The sequence below is a fragment of the Chiloscyllium plagiosum genome, chromosome 19, assembly GCF_004010195.1.
Source record: "Chiloscyllium plagiosum isolate BGI_BamShark_2017 chromosome 19, ASM401019v2, whole genome shotgun sequence".
Lineage (NCBI taxonomy): Eukaryota > Metazoa > Chordata > Chondrichthyes > Orectolobiformes > Hemiscylliidae > Chiloscyllium > Chiloscyllium plagiosum.
Genome location: NC_057728.1, coordinates 12,258,892 through 12,284,984, shown reverse-complemented (window position 1 = coordinate 12,284,984; position 26,093 = coordinate 12,258,892). Strand labels below are relative to the sequence as shown.

Here is a 26,093-nt window from a genome sequence, read left to right as displayed (position 1 = left end):
ATCCTTGGTGATGGGGTCTGTTTGGAGGTGGCGGAAATGACGAAGGATGATACGATGTATCTGGAGGTTGGTGGGTGGTAGGTGAGGATCAGTGGGGTTCTGTCCTGGTGGTGATTGGAGGGGCGGGGTTCAAGGGCCGAGGAGTGGGAAGTGGAAGAGATGCGATGGAGAGCATCGTCAACCATGTCTATGTGGAAATTGTGGTCTCTGAAGGAGGCCATCTGGGTTATTCAGTATTGGAATTGGTCCTCCTGGGAGCAGGTGCGGCCGAGGCGAAGGAATTGGGAATATGGGATGGCGTTTTTACAGGGGGCAGGGTGGGAGGAGGTGTAATCTAGGTAGCTGTGGGAGTCAGTCGGTTTATAGTAAATGTCCGTGTTGAGTCAGTCGCCCGAGATAGAAATGGAGAGGTCCAGGAAGGGGAGGGAGGAGTCTGAGACGGTCCAGGTAAATTTGAGGTCGGGGTGGAAGGTGTTAGTAAAGTGGATGAACTGTTCAACCTCCTCGTGGGAGCACGAGGTAGCGCCGATACAGTCATCGATGTAGCGGAGGAAAGATGGGGGGTGGTGCCAGTGTAGCTGCAGAAGATGGACTGTTTCACATATCCGACGAAGAGGCTGGCATAGCTGGGGCCCATGGCTACTCCTTTGGTTTGGAGGAAGTGGGAGGATTGGAAAGAGAAGTTGTTCAGAGTGAGAACCAGTTCAGTCAGTCGAAGGAGGGTGTCAGTGGAAGGGTACTGGTTGGTTCGTGGGGAAAGGAAGAAGAGGAGGGCTTTGAGGCCTTCGTGATGGGGGATGGAGGTGTACAGGGACTGGATGTCCATGGTGAAGATAGCGCGTTGGGGGCCGGGGAAGCGAAAATCATGGAGGAGGTGGAGGGCGTGGGTGGTGTCCTGAACATAGGTGGGGAGTTCTATGACTAAGGGGGACAGGATCGTGTCGAGGTATGCAGCGATGAGTTCGGTAGGATAGGAGCAGGCTGAGACAATGGGTCGGCTGGGGCAGTCAGATTTGTGGATTTTGGGCAAGAGGTAGAAACGGGCGGTGCGGGGTTGTGGAACTATGAGGTTGGAGGAGTGGATGGGAGATCCCCTGAAGTGATGAATGGTCTGGGAGATGATGGTTTGGTGGTGGGAGGTGGGGTCATGGTCAGGGGGGCAGTAGGAGGAGGTGTCTGCAAGTTGGCGTTTAGCCTCAGCAATGTAAGGATCGGTGCGGCAAACTACCACCACGCCTCCCTTGTCTGCCGGTTTGATAGTGAGGTTGGGGTTGAAGCGGTGGGAGTGGAGGGCTGCACGTTGCGAGGGTGAGAGGTTGGACTGGGTGAGAGAGGTGGATAGGTTGAGGCGATCAATGTCGCGGTTAGCAGTTGGCTATGAAGAGATCGAGGGTGGGTAAGAGGCCAGCGTGGGATGTCCAGGTGGATGGGATGTGTTGGAGGCAGGAGAAGGGGTTGTCAGAGGGTGGGCGAGAATCCTGGTTGAAGAAGTAGGCGCAAAGGCGAAGGCAGCGGAAGAATTGTTCGATGTCTCACCGCATGTTGAACTCATTAAACCGGGAGTGTAGGGGGATGAAGGTGAGGCCTCTGCTGTGGACTGATCTTTCATCCCCAAAGAGGGGGAGGTCTGAAGAGATGGTGAAAATACGGCAGGGCTGGGAGCTAGGAACAGGTGTGGGGCTGGAGCTGGGAGTGGGGGCGGGGTTAGGCGCAGGGACAGAGTTAGGCGTGGGAGCAGAGTTCTGCGTGGGGGGGGAGATCGGCATGGGGCCAGACCATGGCAACACGACGCCTGGAGGAAGAGCGCCTCATCTTCCGCCTAGGAACTCTCCAACCACAAGGGATGAATGCAGATTTCTCCAGCTTCCTCATTTCCCCTCCCCCCACCTTACCTCAGTCCCAATCCTCTGACTCAGCACCACCTTCTTGACCTGTAATCTTCTTCCCAACCTCTCCGCCCCCACCCCCTCTCCGGCCTATCACCCTCACCTTAACCTCTTTCCACCTATCGCATTCCCAATGCCCCTCCCCCAAGTCCCTCCTCCCTACCTTTTATCTTAGCCTGCTTGGCACACCCTCCTCATTCCTGAAGAAGGGCTTATGCCCGAAACGTCGATTCTCCTGCTCCTTGGATGCTGCCAGACCTGCTGCGTTTTTCCAGCAACACATTTTTCATCTTTGATCTGCAGTCCTCACTTTCTCCTAGCCATACTAAAGTGATCCCACTTTAGAAGGTGTTGACTCTATTTGGAACAAACCAACCTTCCCCAATTTAAACAACAATGTTTCACTGAATTCACAGCGCCAGAGACCCGGGTTCAATTCCCACCTCAGGCGACTGACTGTGTGGAGTTTGCACATTCTCCCCGTGTCTGCGTGGGTTTCCTCCGGGTGCTCCGGTTTCCTCCCACAGTCCAAAGATGTGCAGATCAGGTGAATTGGCCATACTAAATTGCCTGTCGTGTTAGGTAAGGGGTAAATGTAGGGGTATGGGTGGGTTGAGCTTCGGCGGGTCAGTGTGGACTTGTTGGGCCGAAGGGCCTGTTTCCACACTGTAAGTAATCTAATCTAATCTATTAGGCTGAAACATAATGAATGGAAGCCAAAAAAAAAAACGTTCAACAAGTCAAATTCTCTGAGCTAAATCATTGTTACATTATTTAACTGATAAATATTTCAGAGAAAACTATCCTTTTGGAATATTAGTCTCTATGTACAAGATGCCCAAGATCTTACAATCTTCTTTTCAGACAGTCCCTAAGAATTGAACATGGCTTGCTTCTACTCTGGATCAGTAGGTTCTGCCAAGTCCAATACATGATCTGCAGATTCGGGCACAAGGGGCAGGTGGTGCTTGAAGGACTGAGTGGAAGCTGAAAGATTGTGTGCTCTCTCTGATACCTTGACTTACTTACTTCACTTTCCAAGAGACTTAAGGGATGCTTTGAAGACATTCTCTAAAGCATTACTGCCATAGTCTTGGGAGTTTCTTTCCATGACAGAGTTCTGAATAATGCAGTTGCTTCGAGAGTCTGCTGTATTTAACAAATAACTAACATGGCCTAACAAAGTAATCAACTAGGGAACACAAAGTATAAAGGTCTGTGCATGTATTAAATCAGCCAAATCTAATTGATAAAAAAATGAACTCAAATCAAACTGTAAGGCTACCTTGGTGAAAAGTCTGTAAAATCAAGAACAAATCTATTGTCACAACAAAGCTGATCCACAAATCATTCTGCAGGAAATATTAAAATGTACCGCTGAAATGTACTCTCCAATGTGTACATTTTAAACAGGCCTATAGCTCATTAAGGACTACATTAAGAACTCATTGTGAAATGAAGGACATCTATTTGTTTATGTCTACCATATAGCTTGCATAAGTGAGACACAGAGAGATGAATACCTATTGGACCTGACATTAATGGTTCATGAAAAGCAGTGATCAAGTTCACACACAACGGAAGTGGGCTGCAATTATTCAGGCATTAATGAACTATATGTGAATAAGCAGATTTTCCAATAAACCATTCAGCAAATTTCCTCCACTTGAGTATATTCCCAGAAGGAACAGCATCAGCTGAAACAAAAAAAATGTGCATTTGAGGTTTCAGTCTTCTAAAGTAATTCTATTACCTTATTGCAATAGTCTGTATCCCTGCCTAAAACCAAAACATTAAATTCTAGATTTGTTAAGTGTGAGGCTTAAGTACCAATCTCTACCTATATCATGGGAGAAAATACACACTACCCAGTGGACATTAAAAAATAGAGAAGAGACTCAAACAAAGATCCTCATTTTGGTTTATTGTTTAGGTCTGTTAAGGACAAAATGATATAGCACTCTAAAATGGATTAATAAACAGTGCATTTTTGTGTCTACAGAAGGCAATCTGGCTTTACTGGCTATAAAACAATAATCTCTCAGAATTAGAAGAGTTTGACAACTGCCAAACTCATACATAAAGAAATAGCTTAAAGGGAAGCTGATACAAGATTTAAGTATAGTCAGTTAAAAATCACAACGCCAGGTTATAGTCCAACAGGTCTAATTGGAAGCACGCTCCTTCATCAGGTGATTGTCACCTGATCACCTGAAGGAGCGTCGCTCCGAAGGCTAGTGTGCTTCCAATTAAACCTGTTGGACTATAACTTGGTGTTGTGTGATTTTTAAGTTTGTACACCCCAGTCCAACACCGGCATCTCCAAATCCTAAGTATAGTCAAGCATTTTAAAGAGCCGAAATGACCAATTCTTTGTCCAAAAACTGCTTTAAAAATCGCAACAATCTCTATATAGAAGAAAATGGTACCAGGAATTTGGGGAACCATTTTAAAATTGCAGAGTTACACACACCCCTTGAGCTTTAATATGAGGCTGTAGCAAGCATGTGATCATATGAGGTATCAGTGTGCTGACAGGTAAAGACCATGCAAGTTCTTCTACTATTAGATTCTGATGTAGGGAATGTTAAAGTTATCTTTTTAGATTCTAGCTTGCTGCACAGAGTTGACAATTCTGGCTAGATATTTTCTTGTTGGCTTTGTCACAATTGTCCAGTGTCAAATACTCAGCCTTTTTATTCCTGATGAAGGGCTTTTGCCTGAAACGTCGATTTTGCTGCTCATCGGATGCTGCCTGAATTGCTGTGCTCTTCCAGCACCACTGATCCAGAATCTATTTTCCCCATTTCCAATTGTAATTAATAAATGATGCTTTTATGATTTTATTTCCCCTTTGCATTGCTCACAACAGCATCTGTGAAATTAATCAGTAATTCAAATATAATCCTGAAAGTTTTGGAACCACTACGGTACGTTTTACCAGTATTGATCCCTCACACCTCACAAGAAGGCACAGGGGGCCGCCATTTGGCCTATCATGTCTGTCGGCTTTCTAAACATTTTAACTTAGTGCTAATCTCCTATGAAAACAAAACACTGTAAATGCTGGAAATCTGAAACAGAATGCTGGAAAAACTTAGCAGATCTGATAACATCTGTGGAGAGAGAAACAGTCTTAACAGGAGAGTCATACCAGAAACATCAACTCTGCTTCTCCTGCTGAGTTTCTCCAACATTCTGTGTTAGTGTAAATCTCTTACCTTTTCCTATAATTCTGTATTTTATTTAACGGTAAGTAATTATCTATTGCCTGCATGAAAGCTTCAATAGAACCTGCCTCCACCATACTCCAAGCATTGCAGCTCAAACCTTAACAACTCACTGGGTGTAAACCTTATCCTGTATGCGCTTCTTTTACAAAACCTTTCAAAATTATGCCCTTGGTTCTCAATTCTTTCAAGAATGTGGACCATTTTCTCCCTATCTACTCTGTCCAGATCATTCACAGTTTTGAAAATTCCTATGAAATTCCTCTTAGCTTTCCACTTTCTGTGAAAAAAGTTCTTTAATTCTTTCTCAAAAGTGAAGTCTCTCATCTCCGTAACCATCCTCAACCATCTTCTGTATTCTCTCCAGTACATTCATATCCTTCCTATAGTGTGGCACACAAAACTGTACACAACATTCCAGTTGAGGTCAAACCAGTGTCTGTCATCAGCTCTTCCTGCTCTTGGAGTTAAATGCCCTATTTATGAAATGAAATGCTTTACGAACAGCTCTGTCTATCTGTCTTGCTACCTTTAATTATGTAACAACCTATATAGCCAGGGCTCTCGATGCCAGTACCCACTTTGGAATAATAATCTTTATGTTATACTCTTTCTCCATGTTCTTTGTATCAAAGCACATCACTTCATACCTTTCAGTCCTGAACTTCACTTGTCACTAACCCCAGGTCAACTTTCTTTTGAAGTTCTGCACTGCACTCCACAGTTTATAATTCTGTTTTGAGCTGTCCACAAACTATAAAACAGTTCCCTGCATACCAAAATCTAGATTATTTATATATAGCAGGAAAGCAAGAGTCGCAAATCTGACCACTGAGAACTCTACTGTAAAATTCACTCCAACTCAAAAATATATATTAACCCTTACTCCTAACCCTCAGCCAATTTTGTCTCCACATCGTTACCCCCCCCCCCCAAACAAAACTCCAGCAAGTTATATACACACAATTTTCCCTTAACAGAGCCATGCTGGCTCCTCTGAATCAAGCCACATTTTTCAATGTGATTATCAATTCTACCCTGAATACTTGTTTCTGGAAATGCAAACCAAGGTTAAACTGACTGTAATTGCTGGGCTAATCTTTCCAAACTTTTCTAACAAAGTATGCAACTTTCCTCCACCACACCAAATCCATGAAAGATTACTGCCTCTACCCCTGCAATTCCACTCCACTGATGATTCCTCTTGCAAGGATGCCTGCCTTGAAGAAGTTTTCCTCCTCTCTCTACAAGAATCTGAGTGTCTCTCTCTCTCTCTCTCACTGCAATCTATCCAAAACAGATTTTCCTGCTCCTTGGATGCTGCCTGACCTGCTGTGCTTTTCCAGCACCTCTCTAATCTAGACTTTAAATACTGACAGCTTATCCAATTGTTCCTTGTTATCAATTTTAAACCCTTCGACTGACTCTGATTCCTCTGCTGACCCCATGGCCTGGGCAGCATCTGATCTGCAGATAAAGACAGATGCAAAATATTGATTTATCAGCTCAGCCTTGCTTCTTGTCTGTTATATGTATATACCCTTTTGGTTCTTAATCAGCCCTACAACTTTGAGATTTCCTTTTATGTTAGCTGACTATCTTTTTTTTCATTATCCCTCTTTGCTCTCTCATTTGCTTCATAACGTCCCTTCTTAACCTCCTGTAATAAGCTTGGTTTTTAATTGCACTTTCAACCTGAAACCTATCATAAGCACATCTTTTCTTCAGTAATATAATCTTCATCTCCACGGTCATTCAGGGAACTCTGGGTTTGTTTGACTTATCCTATCCCATTGAGGGAAAGTATACTGACTGTGAGCAAACTATCTTCTCTTTGCAGGTAATCCATTTATCAGTTACTGTGAACTTTTCACAAACTTTTGACTCCAATCTTTCCAGCCTAGATTCATTCTTTCCCCATGAAAGACTGCCCTCTGCTACTTGATCATTCTTACCCTGGACTGACCAATCTTGTCTTAAACCTTATGGTACAATGATCACTATCCTCAATGTTCTCCCATGGTGACTAGATGCACCTCAATTCCAGGTCTAGCTTTCATATTGGACTGGACACATACTACTAAAGGAAATTCTTCTAATATTTAATATTTATCATAATTGTCCTTTGATTCTGTCTTTGAATGCATGAAACAGCTTCTTTCTCCAGCACTACAATGCTCTCTTTAACCAAAAGTGATACCCACTCCTTCCTGTATCCCTTGCAGTCTTTTCTGAACCCTACAGCCAAGAATATGTAACACTCAGACTTGTCATTCCCTAAGCCAGGTCTCCGTTATCACCACAATATTTTCATCCTACACAGCTGCACCTGTAACTCAACAATCTTAGTGACAACACCACCATCTCAAGGGGAACAAGGGACAGGCAATAAATGCTGGCCCGACCAGTGATATCTCATATCTTGTGAATAAATAAAAATATTCCTTGCATTCACATACATGCAGTATAACCATGATTTAGACTTAATTGCTTTCTCCCTTCCTCTGAACTCATACACTAAATCGCAATTCTTATTTCACTGCTAGCTGCTTCATCCATCATTTCATGCACCCTGTTATTATTTTCCAGCAATCTCTCCTGGTTCCCACATCCCTGATGAATTACTTTAAATAATGCCCAACAACAAAGCAAAATATCTTGGAAGGAACTCAGTCCCTGCTGTGTTCAGCTGCATCCCATGTTGCTTTTTCAGGTGCCATCTCCTCCATAGCCAACAGCAGTGTAGAAGGAATCTAAAGACCTCCCTCCTACATCATCATTTCAGCCACACATTCATCCATGTGGTCTTCCCATTTCTGTATTAATGTGCATGTGATACTGAGTAATCCAGACATTATTAACTTAGAGATCTTGTTTGTTAATTTTCTATCTGGCTTCCTGAATTCTGATTGCAGAACTACATCCCTCTTCCTACTTACGGCTTTAGTACCAATGTGGACCACAACCATTTACCCTCTCTTCAAGAAGGTCTTTAATCGTCCTAGGACATCCTTAACCCGAGCATCAGAGGGGTAACAAAGCATACTGGAGTCAATGTTGATGACTACATAAACACCTGTCTGTTCAGTGAAATAAAAAAACTCCCCATCAGCACTGCTCTTCCACCCCTATAGCTCGACCATCCATGATGCCACTGGCTTGCCTCATGCTGCACTCCTTCAAGGCTTCAATGCTTTCACCAACATCCAGAACAGAAACGTGTTTGAGATGGAGACCTCTAGGAACTCCTGTACTACCTGTCCATTTTTCTTGGACTGCCTGGCAGTCACCCATTCTCTATCTGCCTGTTTTATCCTAACACGTAGTGTGACCACCTGTTTGAACATACCATCCATCTAGTTCTCGTCGTCAGACACAGAGACTCCAGCCACTGCTTGAGCTCTGAAATGCGGAGCTCAGGTTTGTGCAGCCGGTGTCACTTCCTGCATATGGGCTTGGCTGGGTCACAAAGTACGTCCACAACTCACCAGGAACCACAAGACAAACATTTTACTGGGTTGATCTGTCCTGACATGTCTTAATCTTAAAAACTTCTAAGTTACATTATTTTCTTTATAACTTCAGTTACTTTCACTTATTTTATATGGTTGCAGGTGAGACACAGGAAGGGAGAAGTGACCTTGTAGGTATTTATTACAGACCTCCATATAGTGGAGAGGGAGGAAACGGCATTTGTAGGTAGATTATGGAAACCTTCAGGACAGGTAGAGATGTGATAGTTAGTGATTTCAATTATTCTCAGGTAGACTGGTAAAGAGGTAGAGTGTGGGGCACTGAAGGGGAGAAACTCCTGCAATGTATGTAGGTGAACTCTCTGGAACAACATTTTTCCAGTCTTATCAGGAGGGAACTGTGCTGCATCTTGTCCAAGGAAATGAGTCAGGGGAAGTGGGGAACATTGGAGCCCAGGATGGGGGGGGAAGCATTTGGGAAACACTATCATACTAAAGTTAAATATCAAGCTGAAAAAGAACTTTTAAAAACTGACAAAGGTTAAGATCTCAGACGGGAAAAGGGCAGATTTTAGGGATCTAAAAATTGAACTGGATCAGGTTGATAGAAAAACATTTTGACTGATGAAAACTAGGAGACTTTCAAGAGAAGGATAGGGTGCAAGCTAGGTACATATCCATGAGAACTAAATACAAGATATTCAATGTTAGAGTACCCTGGATGGCTTAAGAAAATGATGAGAATATAAGAGGAGAAGAAAAAGGAGGCACATGATGCATACCAGAATAATAATAGCAATAGAAATCAAGAAGAGAACTTGATTTGGATTTTCAGAAAGCATTTGATATGGTGCCACGTTGCAGGTTGGTTAGCAATTTAAGAATGTTTAGGATTGATGGGTCCTCAGCAGCATGGATTAGAAACTGGTTAAAAGTTGGGAAACAGAGGTATAGATAGGCACTTCTCAGATTGGAGACGAGTTGAAAATGGTGTTCCCCAGGGATCGGCACTGGGATCCTTGCTTTTTTTGATTTACATGAACGGTTTGGAGCTAGGTGTTAAGGGAAAAATCTCTAAATTTGCAATGATACTAAGCTAGGGAGAATACGGAATTGTGAGGGTGATGCTATGTTACTTGAGAGACATTGACAAATTGGCCAAATTGGCAGACACCTGCCAGGTGAATTTCAACATAAAGAAATGCGAGGTAACTCATTTTGGTAGAAGGAACACTGAGAAACAATACAGGCTCAATGGCACAACTTTGAGGGGTGTACAGGAACAGAGATACCTCAGGGTACAAATGAATAATTCCATGAGTGTGACCAAGCAAGTTGACATCATTGTTAAGATAGTTTACAGGATCCTATGACTGGTAAATAGGGGCACAGAGTACAAAAGCAAGGAAGCGATCTTGCACCTCTACACATCATTGGTCAAACCACATTGGAGTACGGTGTTCAGTTCTGGGCACCTTATTTAAGGAAGGATGTTAACGCCCTGCAGACAGTTCAAAGGAGATTTACTAGAATTATGCCAGGAAAGAGGGATTTTTGATACAAGCAAAGATTGCAGAAATTGGACTTAATCTTCTCTGCAACAGGGAGGATAAGAGGTGACTTTATTAAGGTGTTCAAAATTATGGACAATTTTGACAGGATAAAGGAGGACATTGTTTCCACTAGTTGGTATACTTGAAAGGTGATGCATTTAGAGGGCTATGGAGCTAGGGCTAGACAATGAGACTGGCTGGGTAGCTCTTTCAGGAGCTATTATAGATATGATGGGTCAATGGACTCCTAGATTGTAAAATTTGATACTTACTCTGGTACTATTAACTGTAAACTGGAGATTAGCAGAAAGTACCAATTCTTTACTCCTGTACCTATAAATTCTTACTTTCCTTGTGTTAGTTTAAAAAATATTTGAAGTTGAACCCAGTCCGCAACAACAGCTGTGTAACCATCAATTAACTCAACTTTCCTGATGTCAATCTTTTCTCAAACTCATCAGAGGTCAGGAAAAGACAACTTTTTGCAGGCCCGACCTTTATCACTCCAGTAAAGTTAGTGAAAGGCCATGAACCTTGGCTTCTCTTCATCACCATCCTCAGACCACACTCCATCACAGGTCTGACTCCTCTCACCCTCAGAAGCTAAGTGAAGTTTAGGTGTAATATAACTTCTATGCCAAGTAGTATAATAAAATGCCTGGACTCCAAACTTAGGGCAAAATGATGGCACAGTTGTAATGTCACTGGACTGCTGATCACTCACAAAGAATTCTAAAATCTGGAATTGAAAGTTAGTCCCAGTAATAAAAGGTTCTTGCACAGTTTAGGAGTACTGGGGATAACGTATTAACATATACTGATGTTTGGTTAAAGCACAGAAAACCAAGAGTCAGGACTAAATAATAAGTCTTTAGGTTGGAAAGATGTAATTAATCAATCAATAAATCAGTCATAGGGCCTCATTTGTATATTGTCTACATGAGCTGAAAATGTGTTGCTGGAAAGGCGCAGCAGGTCAGGCAGCATCCAGGAAACAGGAGAATCGACGTTTCGGGCATATGCCCTTCTTCAGGAATGAGGGAAGTGTGTCCAGCAGGCTAAGATAAAAGGGAGGGAGGAGGGACTTGGGGGAGGGGCGTCAGAAATGCAATAGGTGGAAAGAGGTCAAGGTGAGGGTGATAGGTCAGACTGGGTTCAGGCAGCATCCAGGGAACAGGAGAATCGACGTTTCGGGCATAAGCCCTTCTTCAGGAATGAGGAGAATCGATGTTTCAGGCATAAGCCTACATTAATTGTCTACATTAATCAGTTGGAGGAGGAGGTAAAGTGCAATTTTCCCAAATTTGTTGACAAACAAAAATCATCGGGAGGCATGTTGTAATGAGGACATACGAAATTTGCAAGAGAGGTTAAGTGAGTGGGCAAAACCTTGGCAGATGGCACTTAAAACAGAAAAGTGTAAGGTCATGCACGTTGTAGAAAGAATCAAAAGATAGATTACTATTTAAAAGGAGAGAAACTCCACACAATCTGGCTGATCTTGTGAAAGAAATAATTAAAAATATATGTGCAGCAAGTAATTAAAAAGCGAGATGAAATTTTGGCCCTTCAAGCCACGATGAAATGATTGACTTATCAGGAATGGTTAAACAGGTTAGGTCTGTATTGGTTAGAGTGTAGAAGAATGAAGGGAAATCTTATTGAAGCACACAAAGGTTTGAGAGTCTTGACGGGCTAGATGTTGAGATGATGTATCAACCAGTGAGAGAATCTTAAGACTAGTTGACATAGTTATCGAATAGGGAGACATTAATTTAAAATGGAAGTGTGAAGGAATTTCTTTCAGAAGTAATGAATGTCTAGAATTCTCTAGCTTCGAGAGTTGCAGACCCTAGCTCTCTAAAAATATTTAGAGAGCAATTAGAGAGTTGAGTGCTATGAGGAGATGGCAGGAGAAAAGATAGGCCTGAGGCAGATCAGCCATGATTTCATTAAATAGTAGAGCAGGCTAATGGGACCAAATGGCCCATTGACAATCCTATTTCTTCTGTTCTTATTAATGATGACCATAGAACTATCAGGGATCATCAACAAAACTCACTTGGCTCCCTAATATCCCCTAGTGAATGATATTAACCATCCTTGCCTTATCTCACTAGCATATATTCCTGATGCAGAGTAATGTGTGATTCACTTCCATCTGAAATGGCCTAAGAAGCCACTCAGTTTAAAGGCAGTCAGAGGTAGGCAACAAATGCTTACCCTTGTAGTCACATGCACATTTTAAGAATACATTTTTAAAACATTTTTGTAAAACTTGCAAGTGTTGATCAATGTCATGACATGCTTGTTTGGAGTAGAATTTAAAAGAGGAGACTTTAGGGAAGTAACTGACATACTTGGATCATGGTAAAGAATGAAGAAACAGCACTCATATTTCATCATTTCATTAACTGGTGAATGGTGATTTAAGTGCAAATACTTTCCATCAATATGTTTTCTTCAGGACAGGTGAACAAAAGAAATGGAGCCAGTCATTACAGACTTTAAAAGGCATTTATTTGCAGTGTTACACATTACAACCCAACAGCCATAATTTCAGTTTGTATCCATTTCTCGGTGGTATAAATGAATGCCCTGTGAAATGCCCACCATCTACATACAGCAATTAATATACAAATAACCAATACACTCACCAAAAGTAAGTGTATCAATTGCAATTAGTACCGATGTATAATTTTAACAAAAGCAAATTAGTCATTGTCGGCAAAATTAGATAAACAAAATTAGATTAACCAACATTTAACAATGGTTTCACTGTTTTGAATAAATTCTAAAATTTCTGCAAGTTTCCCTTTCTTCCAAATAATGAGTAGCGTTAGTGAAAACTTCTTTTCCACTTCAATCAGTGGAATGCTGTTGTACTCTGACTGCCACCTTCAACATAATCAGTGCCGCAAATGCTGGTAAAACAGAAGTGCACTGGGATGTCTGTTTGAGTTTATTGCTTTGGCAAAAACCACAGATCCAAATGTGAAACTACAGAAAAAAAAATTCTGAGTAATATTCATACAGAATCAAATAGATCAACATTTGTCTCAGAAGGTGGGAGAAAAATCTCAATTTTTTAAAAAAATTCATTCATGGCATGACAGTGATGCTTGCTAGGCCAGCATTTATTGCCCATCTCTAATTGAGAGTCAGCCACGCTGCTGTGGATCTGGAGTCACATGTAAGTCAAACCAGGTAAGGATGGCAGTTTCCTTCCCTAAATAGCATAGTGAACCAGATGGATTTTTCCAGCAATTGACAACAGATTCATGGTCATCATTAGATTCTTAGTTCCAGATTTTATTTGCTACTGAATTCAAATTCCACTATCTGGCATGGCAGGATTCAAACCCAGGTCCCCAGGACAATATCTGCTTCTCTGGATTAATAGCATTACCAATAATATCACTTGCCCATCGCCTCCCCCAAGAAGGTATCTTAACAACCCACAGATAAAGCATCATAACTACAAGCAACAAAGAGTGAAAGATCACTGTTTCTACACTGAGTTAGCCAGGGCAATTGTTGGGAAGCGAGAATTGCCCTTAGTGCCCCAAACAAGACTTGGGGAAAATTATCCAGAATCCTCCACTCCTAATCATTATCAGTAACCCCTGGCTTAACAATGGTGTTTATGAACATAAGGCCAGGACAGGATGAGGCTACACTGAATTCGGCCGTTTTGCACCTTGCGGTTTTCCTGCCAGTTCTTGATGAGGCTGGGTCCTTAAATTAACAGGACCTGTTTGTCATTCAGCTCTCTGCAATCAAGTCGTATATCACCCGATTGCCCAGAAGTGGAAGTAGAAACCAATTTTTATTTAGAAAGTAGAAAAGAATACAAAGTGACAATAAATACAGGCAAAGAGTTGTAGCTTTGTGCCCAATAATTGGAATGTAAATGGCGTTAGTTTTCAAGAGCAGTTTGTTTTCTCAAGTTTCTGCTCAAACTCAAGTTTAAATATAACATTTTGCATGCATCAGCTCGATTAGTCACTGCTATAGCAGGCAGTTTTCTTTTTAAAGTTACATTAAATATTATTCCTTGATATATTTAAGAATGGTAAACTGTTGCAGTTTTTAAAATTGGTTTTATCATAAAAATCATTTTTGATCAGAGAAACTACCTGCGAGCAATTTCAATTAACTGAAGATAAACTATCGCAAACTCTGAAATTACTGTCTAACATTGTAGTAAAAGCAAAATACTGTGGATACCAGAAATCTGAAATATGAACAGAGAAAATGCTGGAGAAACTCAGCAGGTTTAGAAGTGTCTGTGGATATAGAAACAAAGTTAATGGCTCAAGTCCAATGTGGCTTCTTCACAACTGTTACATTCTGAACAAAAGTCAAATCATAACTCAAAACACTGACTCTGTTTCTCTCTCTACAGATGATGCCAAACCTGGTGAATTTTCTATATCTGTTCAGTACTGTGTTGACTTGGTGGGTTTGGCAGAAACTATTGCTGCATCCTCATAGGATTGGGTGACCTGTTTACTCAAAAGCTGCACATGTTATAGGGCTGTAGTTTCAATCCTTCTGGTTATGTAATGTGACATGGAGCTGGAGTAGAGGCTGCCGAGAGGGAAAGCTCTGCAAGATTCCCTCTGGCAAAGCAGAGCTGCACTCCTCCATGCTCTTGATAGAGACAGAAAACAGTATGCATCCCCATCAGCACACTCCTATATGCTGTCTCATCAAAGTCTTCATGTGGGGTCCCTGAAACAGCGCTCATCTATGACATTGCCCTTTGAAGAGCAGGTAAGCAAACTAACCTTTCTCCTGGTCTGTCCGCAACCCACTTGTGCACAATGATTCATCACATGCAGATCTTGACTGGACATGAACCTCCAAGATATGTGCAGTGCCAGCCTCTGAGCTGGTGGCTGAGAGTGTCAGATCCAGCAAAGGGGCCTCTTCATTTGTGCAGTGGTGCTGCTCTCTTGCTATCTCCTGTTTCCGAGTGTGCAGCCATTCCTGGGTGTCAGAAACTTGATTTCAGGGAAGGATGTGTTGGGTGGAAAGCAAGAGCTCCACAGTCACATCATCAGCAGTTCACACATCATGCAAGATTGCAGGAGAAGGGCGAGTGTTGAAAAGTGCCATACGGCGGGAACATACCATAATTCTCAAAGTTCTCTGTAATGGCAGATGCCATGGGCTTTGTGAATTCTGCCATCTCTTCCACAGGACTCTGGAGCTGCAGGCATCCTTGTTCTCCAATGGTTCTGCTCTGCACCCTTCTATTACATTCTACCCAGTCCTGCAAGAAAGAGAGACAGAGAGCGAAAGAGGAAAAAGTCAATGAGTGGATGACCCCTTGTTCTGCTGACATGCCTGCCACAGCTGAATAGCTGGATGCTGTGGAGGCAGTGGACATGCAGCTGGCATCGTTGGAATATGGGTGAGGTCAAGTGTTTACATGTTTGACAAGAGTCTTAGGTGCCAGAGTGCTACCGAGTGACTGACGGGGGAGTGGTGCAATGGATATGAGATGTCATGTGAAGGTGCATTCAAAGAACTTTACAGTCCTGATGAGGTTATTACAACTTGCTGCACTGCTGCCAAATCCTTGGGTCCAGACCCCTTGCAGTGACCTACCTGGCCACCTACTCCCATTCTGGTTGGAGTGGCCCCACCCACAAAAGCAAGGCCGCCTTCCTACAGTTCATCTTCATCATCATCTCCCATATCATACCTATCAATGCAGGAACTTTGTTTGGAATAGCAGCAAAAGCATTCATCAGCAATCTCCTGTGACTGAACACAGCTTCTTTTAAAGAGAAAGACACTGCTTTTAGGCACAGAAAATCACTTGTATCACATGCTATCAACACACACTGTTCAATCTGCTGAGTACTCAGGCTGACAGTAGAATAGAAACAAACATGAGAGAATGCTGGAGAAACTCTGCAGGTCTGACAGGATCTGTGGCGAGAGAAACAGAGTTAATGTTTGAGTTTGGTATGACTCTGCTCCATAAATAGGAGAAGATCACATGGTCCACCAAGCCTGCTCTGCCATTCAATATGATCATGGCTTTAACTCCATTTTTCCAATTGTCCCCCATATTCCTTGATTCCCTGAAAAACCAAAAAATTGTCCCCAGCAGCCTTAAATATATTCAGTAGTGTGACATACCTGGGGTAGAAAAATCAAAAGAATCACAACTCTGAGTAAAGAAATTTCTGCTGACTCAGTCCTGAATGATCAATCCCTTTTCCAGAGACAATGCCCAGCGCCCAATGTTCTATATCTTCCAACCAGGAGAAATAACATGTCGTTGCCTGACCTGACAAGCCAATGGGCTCACCTCTCACGCTTCTAAACTCCAAATCGTATAACACAAATTCACTCAGACTTCCTGGAACAAGAGGCTTGACCTATTTAGTACACCCTCGCCTCTTACACATATATATCCCTCCCAAAAATGGAGACCAAAAGTATTCCAAGTTATTGCAAGACTGAATTACTTTTGTACTTCAATATTCTTGCAATAAAACAGCCATGGCAAGTTGCTACAGTGCATCATATGGATGGTACATAGGATGCACCACTAGTAGCTGGGTATCAATGAAACAAACTGCTTTGCTCTGGATGACTCTAAACTTCCAAGTGTTGTTGCAGCTGCACTCATTCAGACATCATTATACAACTGAATTGTGCTCAGAACTTGCTTCTTCTAGCTAAACAAAGTCCAGTTATGTTTCTGTTTGATTGTGACTTCCAGAAACTTGACAAGTGGAGGACTCAGCAACAGTGATGTCATTAAATGCCATGGGGAGGACTGTTTGACAGTCAGTATTATTGTCCAAATCTTTCTGCATGCAGACAACTGTTTCAGTTTGTGAGGAGTTGCAAGTGGCTTTGAACTTCTCCACTTCACAACTTAGGATGAGGGAACAATTGATGAAGCAGCTAAACATGGTTGGTTTACGAGGACTGACCTGATGAACTCCTTCAGCAATCTCTTCCGGCTGTGATCAGTGGTCTCCAACAATTATTACAATCTTCTTTTGTGTCAGTATGAATTCCACGCGTAGAAAATTCTGACTTGATTCCCAGGGACTTCAATTTCGCCAGGTTTTCTTGACCTCAACTCAAGTCAATTGCTGTCTGACATCAAGAGTAGTCACTCAACCTGAACCACGGAATTTACACCCTTGATCCAAAGTAAAGAGCTCATGGTGTCCTGAGAACAACTTGACATCAGAAAGCAGGTTATCATTGTGGAGTTTTGAGGATACCTTGTGTTACACTGCTGCAGACAGAGTAGGTCGACGGTTCAATAACTGACCAGTACTCTTTTTGATGAATGGGACATAGCCGAGTAACTTCCCACTTTGTCAATACATTCCAGTGCAATAGCTATACTGGAGCAGATTAGCTAGAAGCACATCTGGTTCTGGAACACAAATCTTCAAGACTACAACCAGGCTGTTACTGGAGAACAGTATCCAGTACTCATAGCTGTTTATATGAATTGGTACTGGTGATGTTGGGGATATTAGGAGCAGGCCAAGATGAGTCAGCTACTTGGCTGCAAGCAGAAGCGAGCACATTAGCCTCGTCTTCTGCACTCATGATAAAGCATCTTCAAAAAAAGGTTGCAAAGATGCGTAATATAGCCAAGATGACTACCAGTGAAGCAATTAAGGTGGCTGACCTTTCCAAGTGTTGGACCGTCTCAGATTTAAGAGCAGCCACCATAAATTTAGAACCTCCTTCTTACAAATGATGAATGGACTATTTTTAATTGAAGGGGAGAAAGATACAGAACTTAGACTCAACAAAACCATCCATATCAATTTGTGCAGACTCATCTTTTACTTTAAAAAACATCCCAAAATACAGGCAAGAAGAAAAGGATAAAAGGTCACGTGAGCAACAAACTTCTAGGAATTAACATCACAGATGAAGTCCTGACAAGAACAGATTGCAATTTCAAAAGAAATAAAAAAGGCAGTAGAGAGTCTAGTTTAGTTAAACATCAACCAAATGGTCGCAAGTTGAACAAAGTGCAACTGAAATCCCAAATCTCATTCTTCCATATATTTAAGCTGAAAAAAAAAACTCATTCTGTACCATAAAAGTCATCCTGCTCAAGAACCAATTGCAGTATTATCGGACATCAGTCATCTTGATTAAAATGTAATTGTATTAATGCTCACTCAAAAAATGCATATCTAAACATTGAAAATTAGATGCTGGAATTTCTGTATAATCTATGGACAGAAAATACCCCAAGACATGGCAAGGCTGTTGCCACAGACCTTTATTTAGTCAAGTCATAAAATACTACAGCATACAGCACAAACTATTAATTTTGTCTCAATTTTTTCATCTTCTATTAAAATTCTGTTAGAGTTATTGTCAATGGCAGAGGAGGTCATTCAGCCCATCTAGTCAGTGCCAACTCTCCATGGAGAAATCCTACCAGTCGTTCACTCGATTCCCCAGCCCTGAAAGTTTTATTTGTTTCAAATACCTATCTAATATCCTTTTCAAATTATGGATAATTTCAGCTTCTACCACCCGTATGGGCAGGGATTTCCAGATCTTTACCATTTTCTACAGAAAAAAGGTTTGTCCTCAAAATCCCTCCACATCTCCTGTCGAAAATCTTAAATACATATCCCCTGTTCAACTAAGGGGAAGTTTTTTTCCTTTTCGACTTCATCTAAACCTTGTTTTAAATTGTACAGCTCCATTAATTACTCCTCAATTTTCTTTACTGCCAGCAGAATAATCTCAGACTTTTCAACCTAACCTTGTAATTAAAACCACCACCACCTTTTGCACAATAACTTCATTTAGGAAGCACAAGATCCCATACATTTCACCAACCACTCTCTCCAATGTGTCTCATATATACAAAGATCAAATTATACCCCGAGACCCTCCATCTCGGTACACATTTTAGAACTGTACCATTAAATCAACTTTGCCTCTCACTATCCCTTTTGCCAAAATGCTTCTCAGTTTTAAATTCCAACTGCCGATTATCTGTCTATTCTGCTTGTCTACGTCCTGATTCAGGCAATTCATTAGTCATTGTTTACTACTCCTTCAAGTTTGGGACCATCGTCAAATTTTGAAACTTTACTCCATATTCCAAGATTTGAGGCTTTTAAAACTCAAAAAAGTGGTCCTAGCACTAGCCCTTGGGGAACACCACTTTCTATCACTCTCCACTCTGTAAAACAAACATCTGATATAACTTTTCTATCCTTACACCAATTTTTCTCCTATTGGATTTGTTTGGTTGCAAGGGGTTCAATTTTATGTGAACTTTCATCCTCCTATTTCAAGGATTTCAATTTTATATGGTACCAGAAATATTTGTCCTATAATACATACATTATATTAATACTATATACCAATGTATTAGTATTTTTAGTTTTCCCCATGGCATGAAATATGCATCACTAACACATGGAGCTTTGGCTATTCGCAACTCCGAGGCATCATTGCATAATACCACAAAATATTAATTTAATCTAAAGCATTTTTCAATGTGATTTGTTTACTTCAAAAAATGTTTAAACAATGGATTCAAGGTACACTTAAATAGAGTTCGTTATTCTTTTGTTATTGAGATTCGTGAAACTCTGAAATAATAGTAAAGGACGCCTAATATTTCAGCCAAGTCACCAAGAAGGAGAAATGTCCTTCCTGTGTGAATCCCAGTCATGAGAAATCTTGAAATGCGAATTGAAGCATAGGACAACTTGGATTAGAACTTAGTACATCAATCAAATAAATGGCTGATGCAAGCCCAGTATTACGGTTTGTGGAATTCCTGTTGTCAATATTAGGAATGCTTCTTCAAAATTTCAGTAGCTGTTGGTATGTATCAAGGCTATCCGTATACATTTTGCTATTTACAGCTCCTGAAATCCTTGTTGCTGTTATTAATAGGTATAATGTTGTGCAGCATTTTTGCATCCAATATTTTCGCAGAACTAAGAACTGACTGAAAACGCACATATTAAAAAAAATGGGTAAAGGGGCATAACTCAAGTACAATAATCATTCATCTGCTCATATCTATTCTGTGCTATAGCAATGCAAGAAATTCTTGAAATTAATGTGTATTTCAATAAATTCCAGTCGGTGAACTAAACTTTGTGCTGTTGCTGAATGGAAACACCAGAGAATGGTTTTAGCTGTTTGCTAAGTAATTACATAAATAGGATTATAAAAATGTTCGCAAAACCAAAAAAAAGTGTTTTTTTAAATTTTTAAAGCATTAAAATGCATTTACTAATTATATAGGTAGGATTATATCATTTTATCTGTTTCAAATTTTTGGAATAGACATCAAATTAAATATTAAGCAAGTCATCAGCTTACTAAACTGGTTAGTATAGCCCAAATAAAGTACAATACATAATGTTCATATCCTGTTCTTTACAAGGTCTTTGACATTGTTGAAACAGTTTGTTTATCGGTTTAATGTTTGGTCGACTGTCATTTATCAGATGAAGAACAAAAGAGAGTTTATTCATTGCACATAATGTGGAAAGCACTCAATATATACTCGAGTTGCAAACGGCCACATGTTTAATTATCAAACAGTAATCTTTCTCCATCCAAAAGATTCAAACAACCAGTTGCAAATTTCTAACAGAAAATAAAGATTGTGGCTAAACTAACAGATACATTTCATCTATAGAAGGAGAGTAAAGGAGGAGATGTGGTCATGACAAAGCTTAAATTTGTGCATTGAATAGAGTGATCCCAACTTTTTAATAAGTTATAGCATCAACTGTACTCAAAAACAGCATTCTGGTTTTACCAACTGATCTTAATTCACACCGTACTGAGCATTGCTACTGCATGGTCTTAACTCCACTGGATGGATTCTAAGAAGCAGGTACACTAGTGATTAATTTAATTAACTCAACAATAATGAAAGTTCCATAAAGTTTCTGTGAAGAAAAACAGTCGATACTTTTGCTAAACTCAAAAATCGGATTGGCTCAATTGTTCAATGATAAAATCCATCAGATATTAGTCTTAATTACAAAGATAACCAGTCACTTTCACAAAAATTATCATTTGTTTACCTCAAAATTGTAAAAATGTCAGGCTAAATTTATTTAATTATTCAATGGCACTGCCAAAACATGTAGACACTGCTTACAGATCAAGATCCAGCTAATAAGAAATAAGAATTAAGTGTGCTGCAAAACTTCAGTCAAATTAACATTAAGCAATATCACAAACGTCATTTACTAAACTTATCAGTGGAAAATGCACCCATAGTTTCTTCATATTCTGTAACCTAAACGACTACAATAGTTTTTTTTCCAAAACAAAACTTATTCAATCGAATTTACTATTCAGTTTCTGTTTCTTTATTATCTGAACTGAGTAGGGTCCAATATCAAAGATTTTATTGTTTTCCACAGATGCAGTATGAGCAAGAAAGATATTTTAGATCTAGGTGACCAAATCTCAACTCAGCTCATCACAAACAGGGGTCTTGTTGGTTGTCACCCAGCAAGATGTACCTCTGCAAAGATCATTTGCATAGAACTATTCTGTAGCTTACCGCAATGCCCATTGAAAGCTTGTGGCTTGACTACCTGGTTGCAGTGACTGCATACAACTAGGTAAAATTCATCATGAGCTGGACAGTGGCCAAACAAGTGCATATCTGTAACAGAAAGAATTTGTGTCATTGTGCTGCAGAGTTGTACATTCCAATATTACTGAGCATGCACAGTGGAAGACACAATAAAATGGACTTCTGATCCAGTGTTTTTCAGACTCTTGGTGTTTTTAATAGGCACATTGATAATGATAGTAATAAATTAACCATTTTGATAGGTAATAGTGGATAGGGTGGTAAATGGGCAGGTTGTGTGGGTGCTGGATGTGCAGAGGTTACGTAATCAACAATGGCCTCACAATGGCCAAAGATGAAACTATTTAAGCAGGCAATTTATTTTTATAGTGTTGTGACCTCACAATGTGCTATCTTTATTTTCTTGTATTTTGTGAAGTTAAAGTTCTTACCATGGCGACAATCTTGCTATTTGGAATTTTCACTTTCGATCACTACCACTAATCTATCTCCATTAACATTGCAGCCATAGGGGAGAATTTCAACTAATTCCCCTCAAATAAAAATAGGTTGGGTTGGCTTGAGGGTTACTATGGATAAAGAGCTAAAGTCTGAACCCCATCCTTTTTAAAGCATGTGAATAGAATGCAGGTGGCAAACCCATTCCAAGAAGATAGGCTGATATTTTAAACATCTTAAGAATGGGTACCTTATTTCTATCTATCATTTGAAACTTGCTGGGCCTCATTACTACCGAGCCTAGCTATCCCCATCTGCATTGGGCTACACTCATACAAGTTCCAATCTCCCCCAACCTTTGCTACCCTGAGACATTCAATGGCCTGTAACTCTGGCCTCCCAAAGAGGTCCCTGATCTTAACTCCACCTCACCAATAATTAGATCCCCACTCCGGCCATCCCAGAGGCCTCTGATTGTACTCCACACTCACCCACCCTCTATCAAAACAGCCTGGTCCTCAAACTTATTTGGTTCTACAAAACCTCCAATCTGCCCCAATCCCTCCCAGACAGGTCTCTGAACCAACTGATGTCCTCCCATTGAGGCATCCAGTCACTTATCCAACCTTTCCAATATCTCCAATATCCCACCAACCACCAGGTAACATCTTTTAACGTCTTCACTTCTCAAAAATCTCTGACCCCCATTCCCATGAACATGGGGGATAGGTTTTTCCAAACCACATCCCAATCATCGTCATGCCCAACTAAAGCATTTGATCACTGTCTGCACTGAAAACTTTGATGACCATCTCTTCTATGACCACCCACCTCAACTCAAAGCCTCTGACCACCTTCCAGCCCAAAGAGTTCAGACGCTTGTGCAGCTTCTTCCATTCCAAGGTCTCTGATCTCCCATGCCTTCTCTACTTCAAGTACCCCAAGATTAAGCCCCTGTTCTGAAGAAGGGCTTATGCCCGAAACGTAGATTCTCCTGTTCCTTTGATGCTGCCTGACCTGCTGCGCTTTTCCAGTAACACATTTTTAAGCTCTGATCTCCAGCATCTGCAGTCCTCACTTTCTCCTAGCTTAGAATAGAAACTGAGCCGAAACAATCAGACTAGTTCCCAGGTGGGGAAGCTGTCAGTCAAGTTGCAGACAATATTGTGGAGTTAAAACCTCAATTTGCAGCCACTCCTTACCACATTCTTGGCAGGTCAAAAAATTTAAAATTCTACCTGTAACATCTTGCTCTTTTAACTATTTGATCAGAAATGTCAAAGATATCAAATAAGTAAAAGATAATTATCTATTCAAAGTTTGGGAGAAGATTTGTAGCTCGGGTGCTCGTTGTTGTGGTTCTGTTCGCCGAGCTGGGAATTTGTGTTGTAGACGTTTCGTCCCCTGTCTAGGTGACATCCTCAGTGCTTGGGAGCTTCCTGTGAAGTGTTTCTGTGTTGTTTCCTCCAGCATTTATAGTGATTTGTATCTGCCGCTTCCGGTTGTCAGTTCCAGCTGTCCGCTGCAGTGGCCGGTATATCCATGAACACCAACTAGCCACGAAACGACACGACCAGCTGTCCTTCGAAGCCACACACTCAGATGACAAGCAACATGAATTCAACTGGGATAACACTACTATTATAGGACAAGCCAAACAGAGAAGGCATGGCATTCATCCACAGATTCAATCAATAAGCACATCGATCTGGACCCAATATACCGGCCATTGCAGCGGACAGCTGGAACTGACAACCGGAAGCGGTAGGTACAAATCACTATAAATGCCAGAGGAAACATCACAGAAACGCTTCACAGGAGGCTCCCAAGCACCGAGAATGTCACCTAGACAGGGGACAAAACATCTGCAACACAAATTCCCAGCTCGGCGAACAGAACCACAATAATTATCTATACCAGAGAATCTGATTATTTGAAAGGTTTCTCAGCAGTCAGCCAAAATAAAAAAAATTTGTCAATGCTTGGTATCATGTAATTAAAACACTTACCGGTACCATATATGAAAGTTGTAAATGACAATTTTCCGAAACCTTTTTTAAACAAATAGACATTGCAATAATAAATTGGGTTGGCACACTGTCCTGTTCTTTGAATCAAGCTGAAACTGTCCAATGAAAACTTTGATGACTGTAAAATAAATTATTTTGAAAAGTCTAAATGCAATCCTTTGGATGCAGGCCAAAGCACAAAGCTGCCTACAATTTTGTGCCAATTTCCCTCCAAAGTCATAAAAGGTTGCTAGTGGTAAGAAACACAGTTCAATGCAATTTGGCAGAGATGAAACACCCTTCTGCACCAAGGCTAAATTCAGCCTGGAAATAAACTTTTATTGCCACATTTTGTCATCAGTAAGAATGCTTCAGCCACTTCAATCAGTGCCCACATCCATCCCTACCTGAGCTTACACTGTGAAACATTGATTGGGTTTCTCTCAGCTCCTAAAAAGCTGCGACAACTCACCCATCATGAATTTCAACCTGTTCCCAAATACCAGCATGTACATCCCATCCACATAAAACCCACTCAACCATGATCTGGTTCTCTGTCCGCCAATGCACTAATTACAATGCCCTTGGCCTCATTTGTAAACCCTCCATTGCTTGACCCACCCAGACCAAATAATCTCTTCTAAATCCGGTTGAAGACACTTTTCCTCAGCCTTCTGTGCTTCCCTCTGTCCCATCAAGAACTGTAGCCTATTCAGCTACAGCAATTAAACAGTTTGGAATATCTCATTTGACAACAGTTCTGATTTATTTTATATCTTTAATGTAGGAAAATATTGCACTGAAGGCATAATCATATAGACTGATGATAAACAAAAGAAAGAGGGAGAAAGGAAGGTGGATAAAAACTTAGCCAACACTATAAAGATCTTAAAAGGAGGATCGGAGTTCGACGAGGTAAAGGAGTTCAGTTAAGCAAATGCTTCAGCGTTGGATTCAACAAACGAGGGAGAGAATGATATACAAGAGGTTACAGCAGGAGGAACATGGTTTTGAGCAAGGACACGGTTAAAAACTCTCAGTTCATCTTTCAAATCTATTCAAAGTTCATCTCTCTAAACGAGCAATAGTTTTCCTTTGCAAACCATCTCTCTCTCTCATTTAGTTTATATCTTTTGACTGTGTTTGGGAGCATTCTTTACATGAAAGGTGCACAATAAATGTAAGATGCTGTTATATCTGTTAGTGCTTCACACCAACACAGACTTCCTGAATTTGGTTTACTAGGAGACCCATTAGTCCTACCAGTGTGGTGGCGGAACTAGAATGCTGATCCATTAATCATGGGCCACCCGGGCATCTGTCTTAACCTCAACCCTTATCAACTTATACACTCAAAAGTTACATCCAGGTCCTGTAAGTTTATCTATGCAGGAAACATCTACTTAGACTTACTAACTCAGCCTTTCCTGAAACAGGAACATTTTAACAATGATAGTGCAAAGTTGGGCACTAGCTGCAAGGCATGATTACAGAGAATCAGCAAACAACCTTTAGCATAATCCACAATCATAACACTAGTGTTATGAGTGAAGTGTGCAGAACCCTGGATAATCCAAGACTGAAACATAATGCCAATCCTATTTAACTTGGTACTGACCTTGACAGAACGCTCAAGGCACAGAAGGTGCCTAATCGTACAGGTGACCCAAAGAACCATTGCTCTTGCCATCACATCCTGCATCCAGTTTGACATCAATCTGCCTTCACCAAACCCATTGTGGTGTAACTCAACTCCAACAATTACCACTGGCAATCTTCAATCAACTCAGCTTCCCCGACTCTCAGTCTTGAGCAGCATGCTCATCACCTGACATCAGGAGGGTAACTGCAACAAGCGAGCTACTGGAGGAGGTCTACTCCAAGTCAAGC

At 41.0% G+C, this 26,093-nt stretch overlaps 1 protein-coding gene across 7 annotated transcripts in view; it reads right to left on the bottom strand.

The window, feature by feature from the left end:
- LOC122559522 (ataxin-7-like protein 1) overlaps window positions 1-26,093 on the bottom strand; it is a 244,320-nt gene that overhangs the window by 168,771 nt on the left and 49,456 nt on the right. For 5 of the 7 annotated variants that reach the window (XM_043709110.1, XM_043709111.1, XM_043709114.1 and 2 more), the window contains exon 3: window positions 21,721-21,825. The exons of the other annotated variants lie outside the window; for them this stretch is intronic. In XM_043709110.1, coding sequence (XP_043565045.1) covers window positions 21,721-21,825 — 105 coding nt within the window. The remainder of the gene's footprint in view (window positions 1-21,720; window positions 21,826-26,093) is intronic. 7 annotated transcript variants of the gene reach the window in all.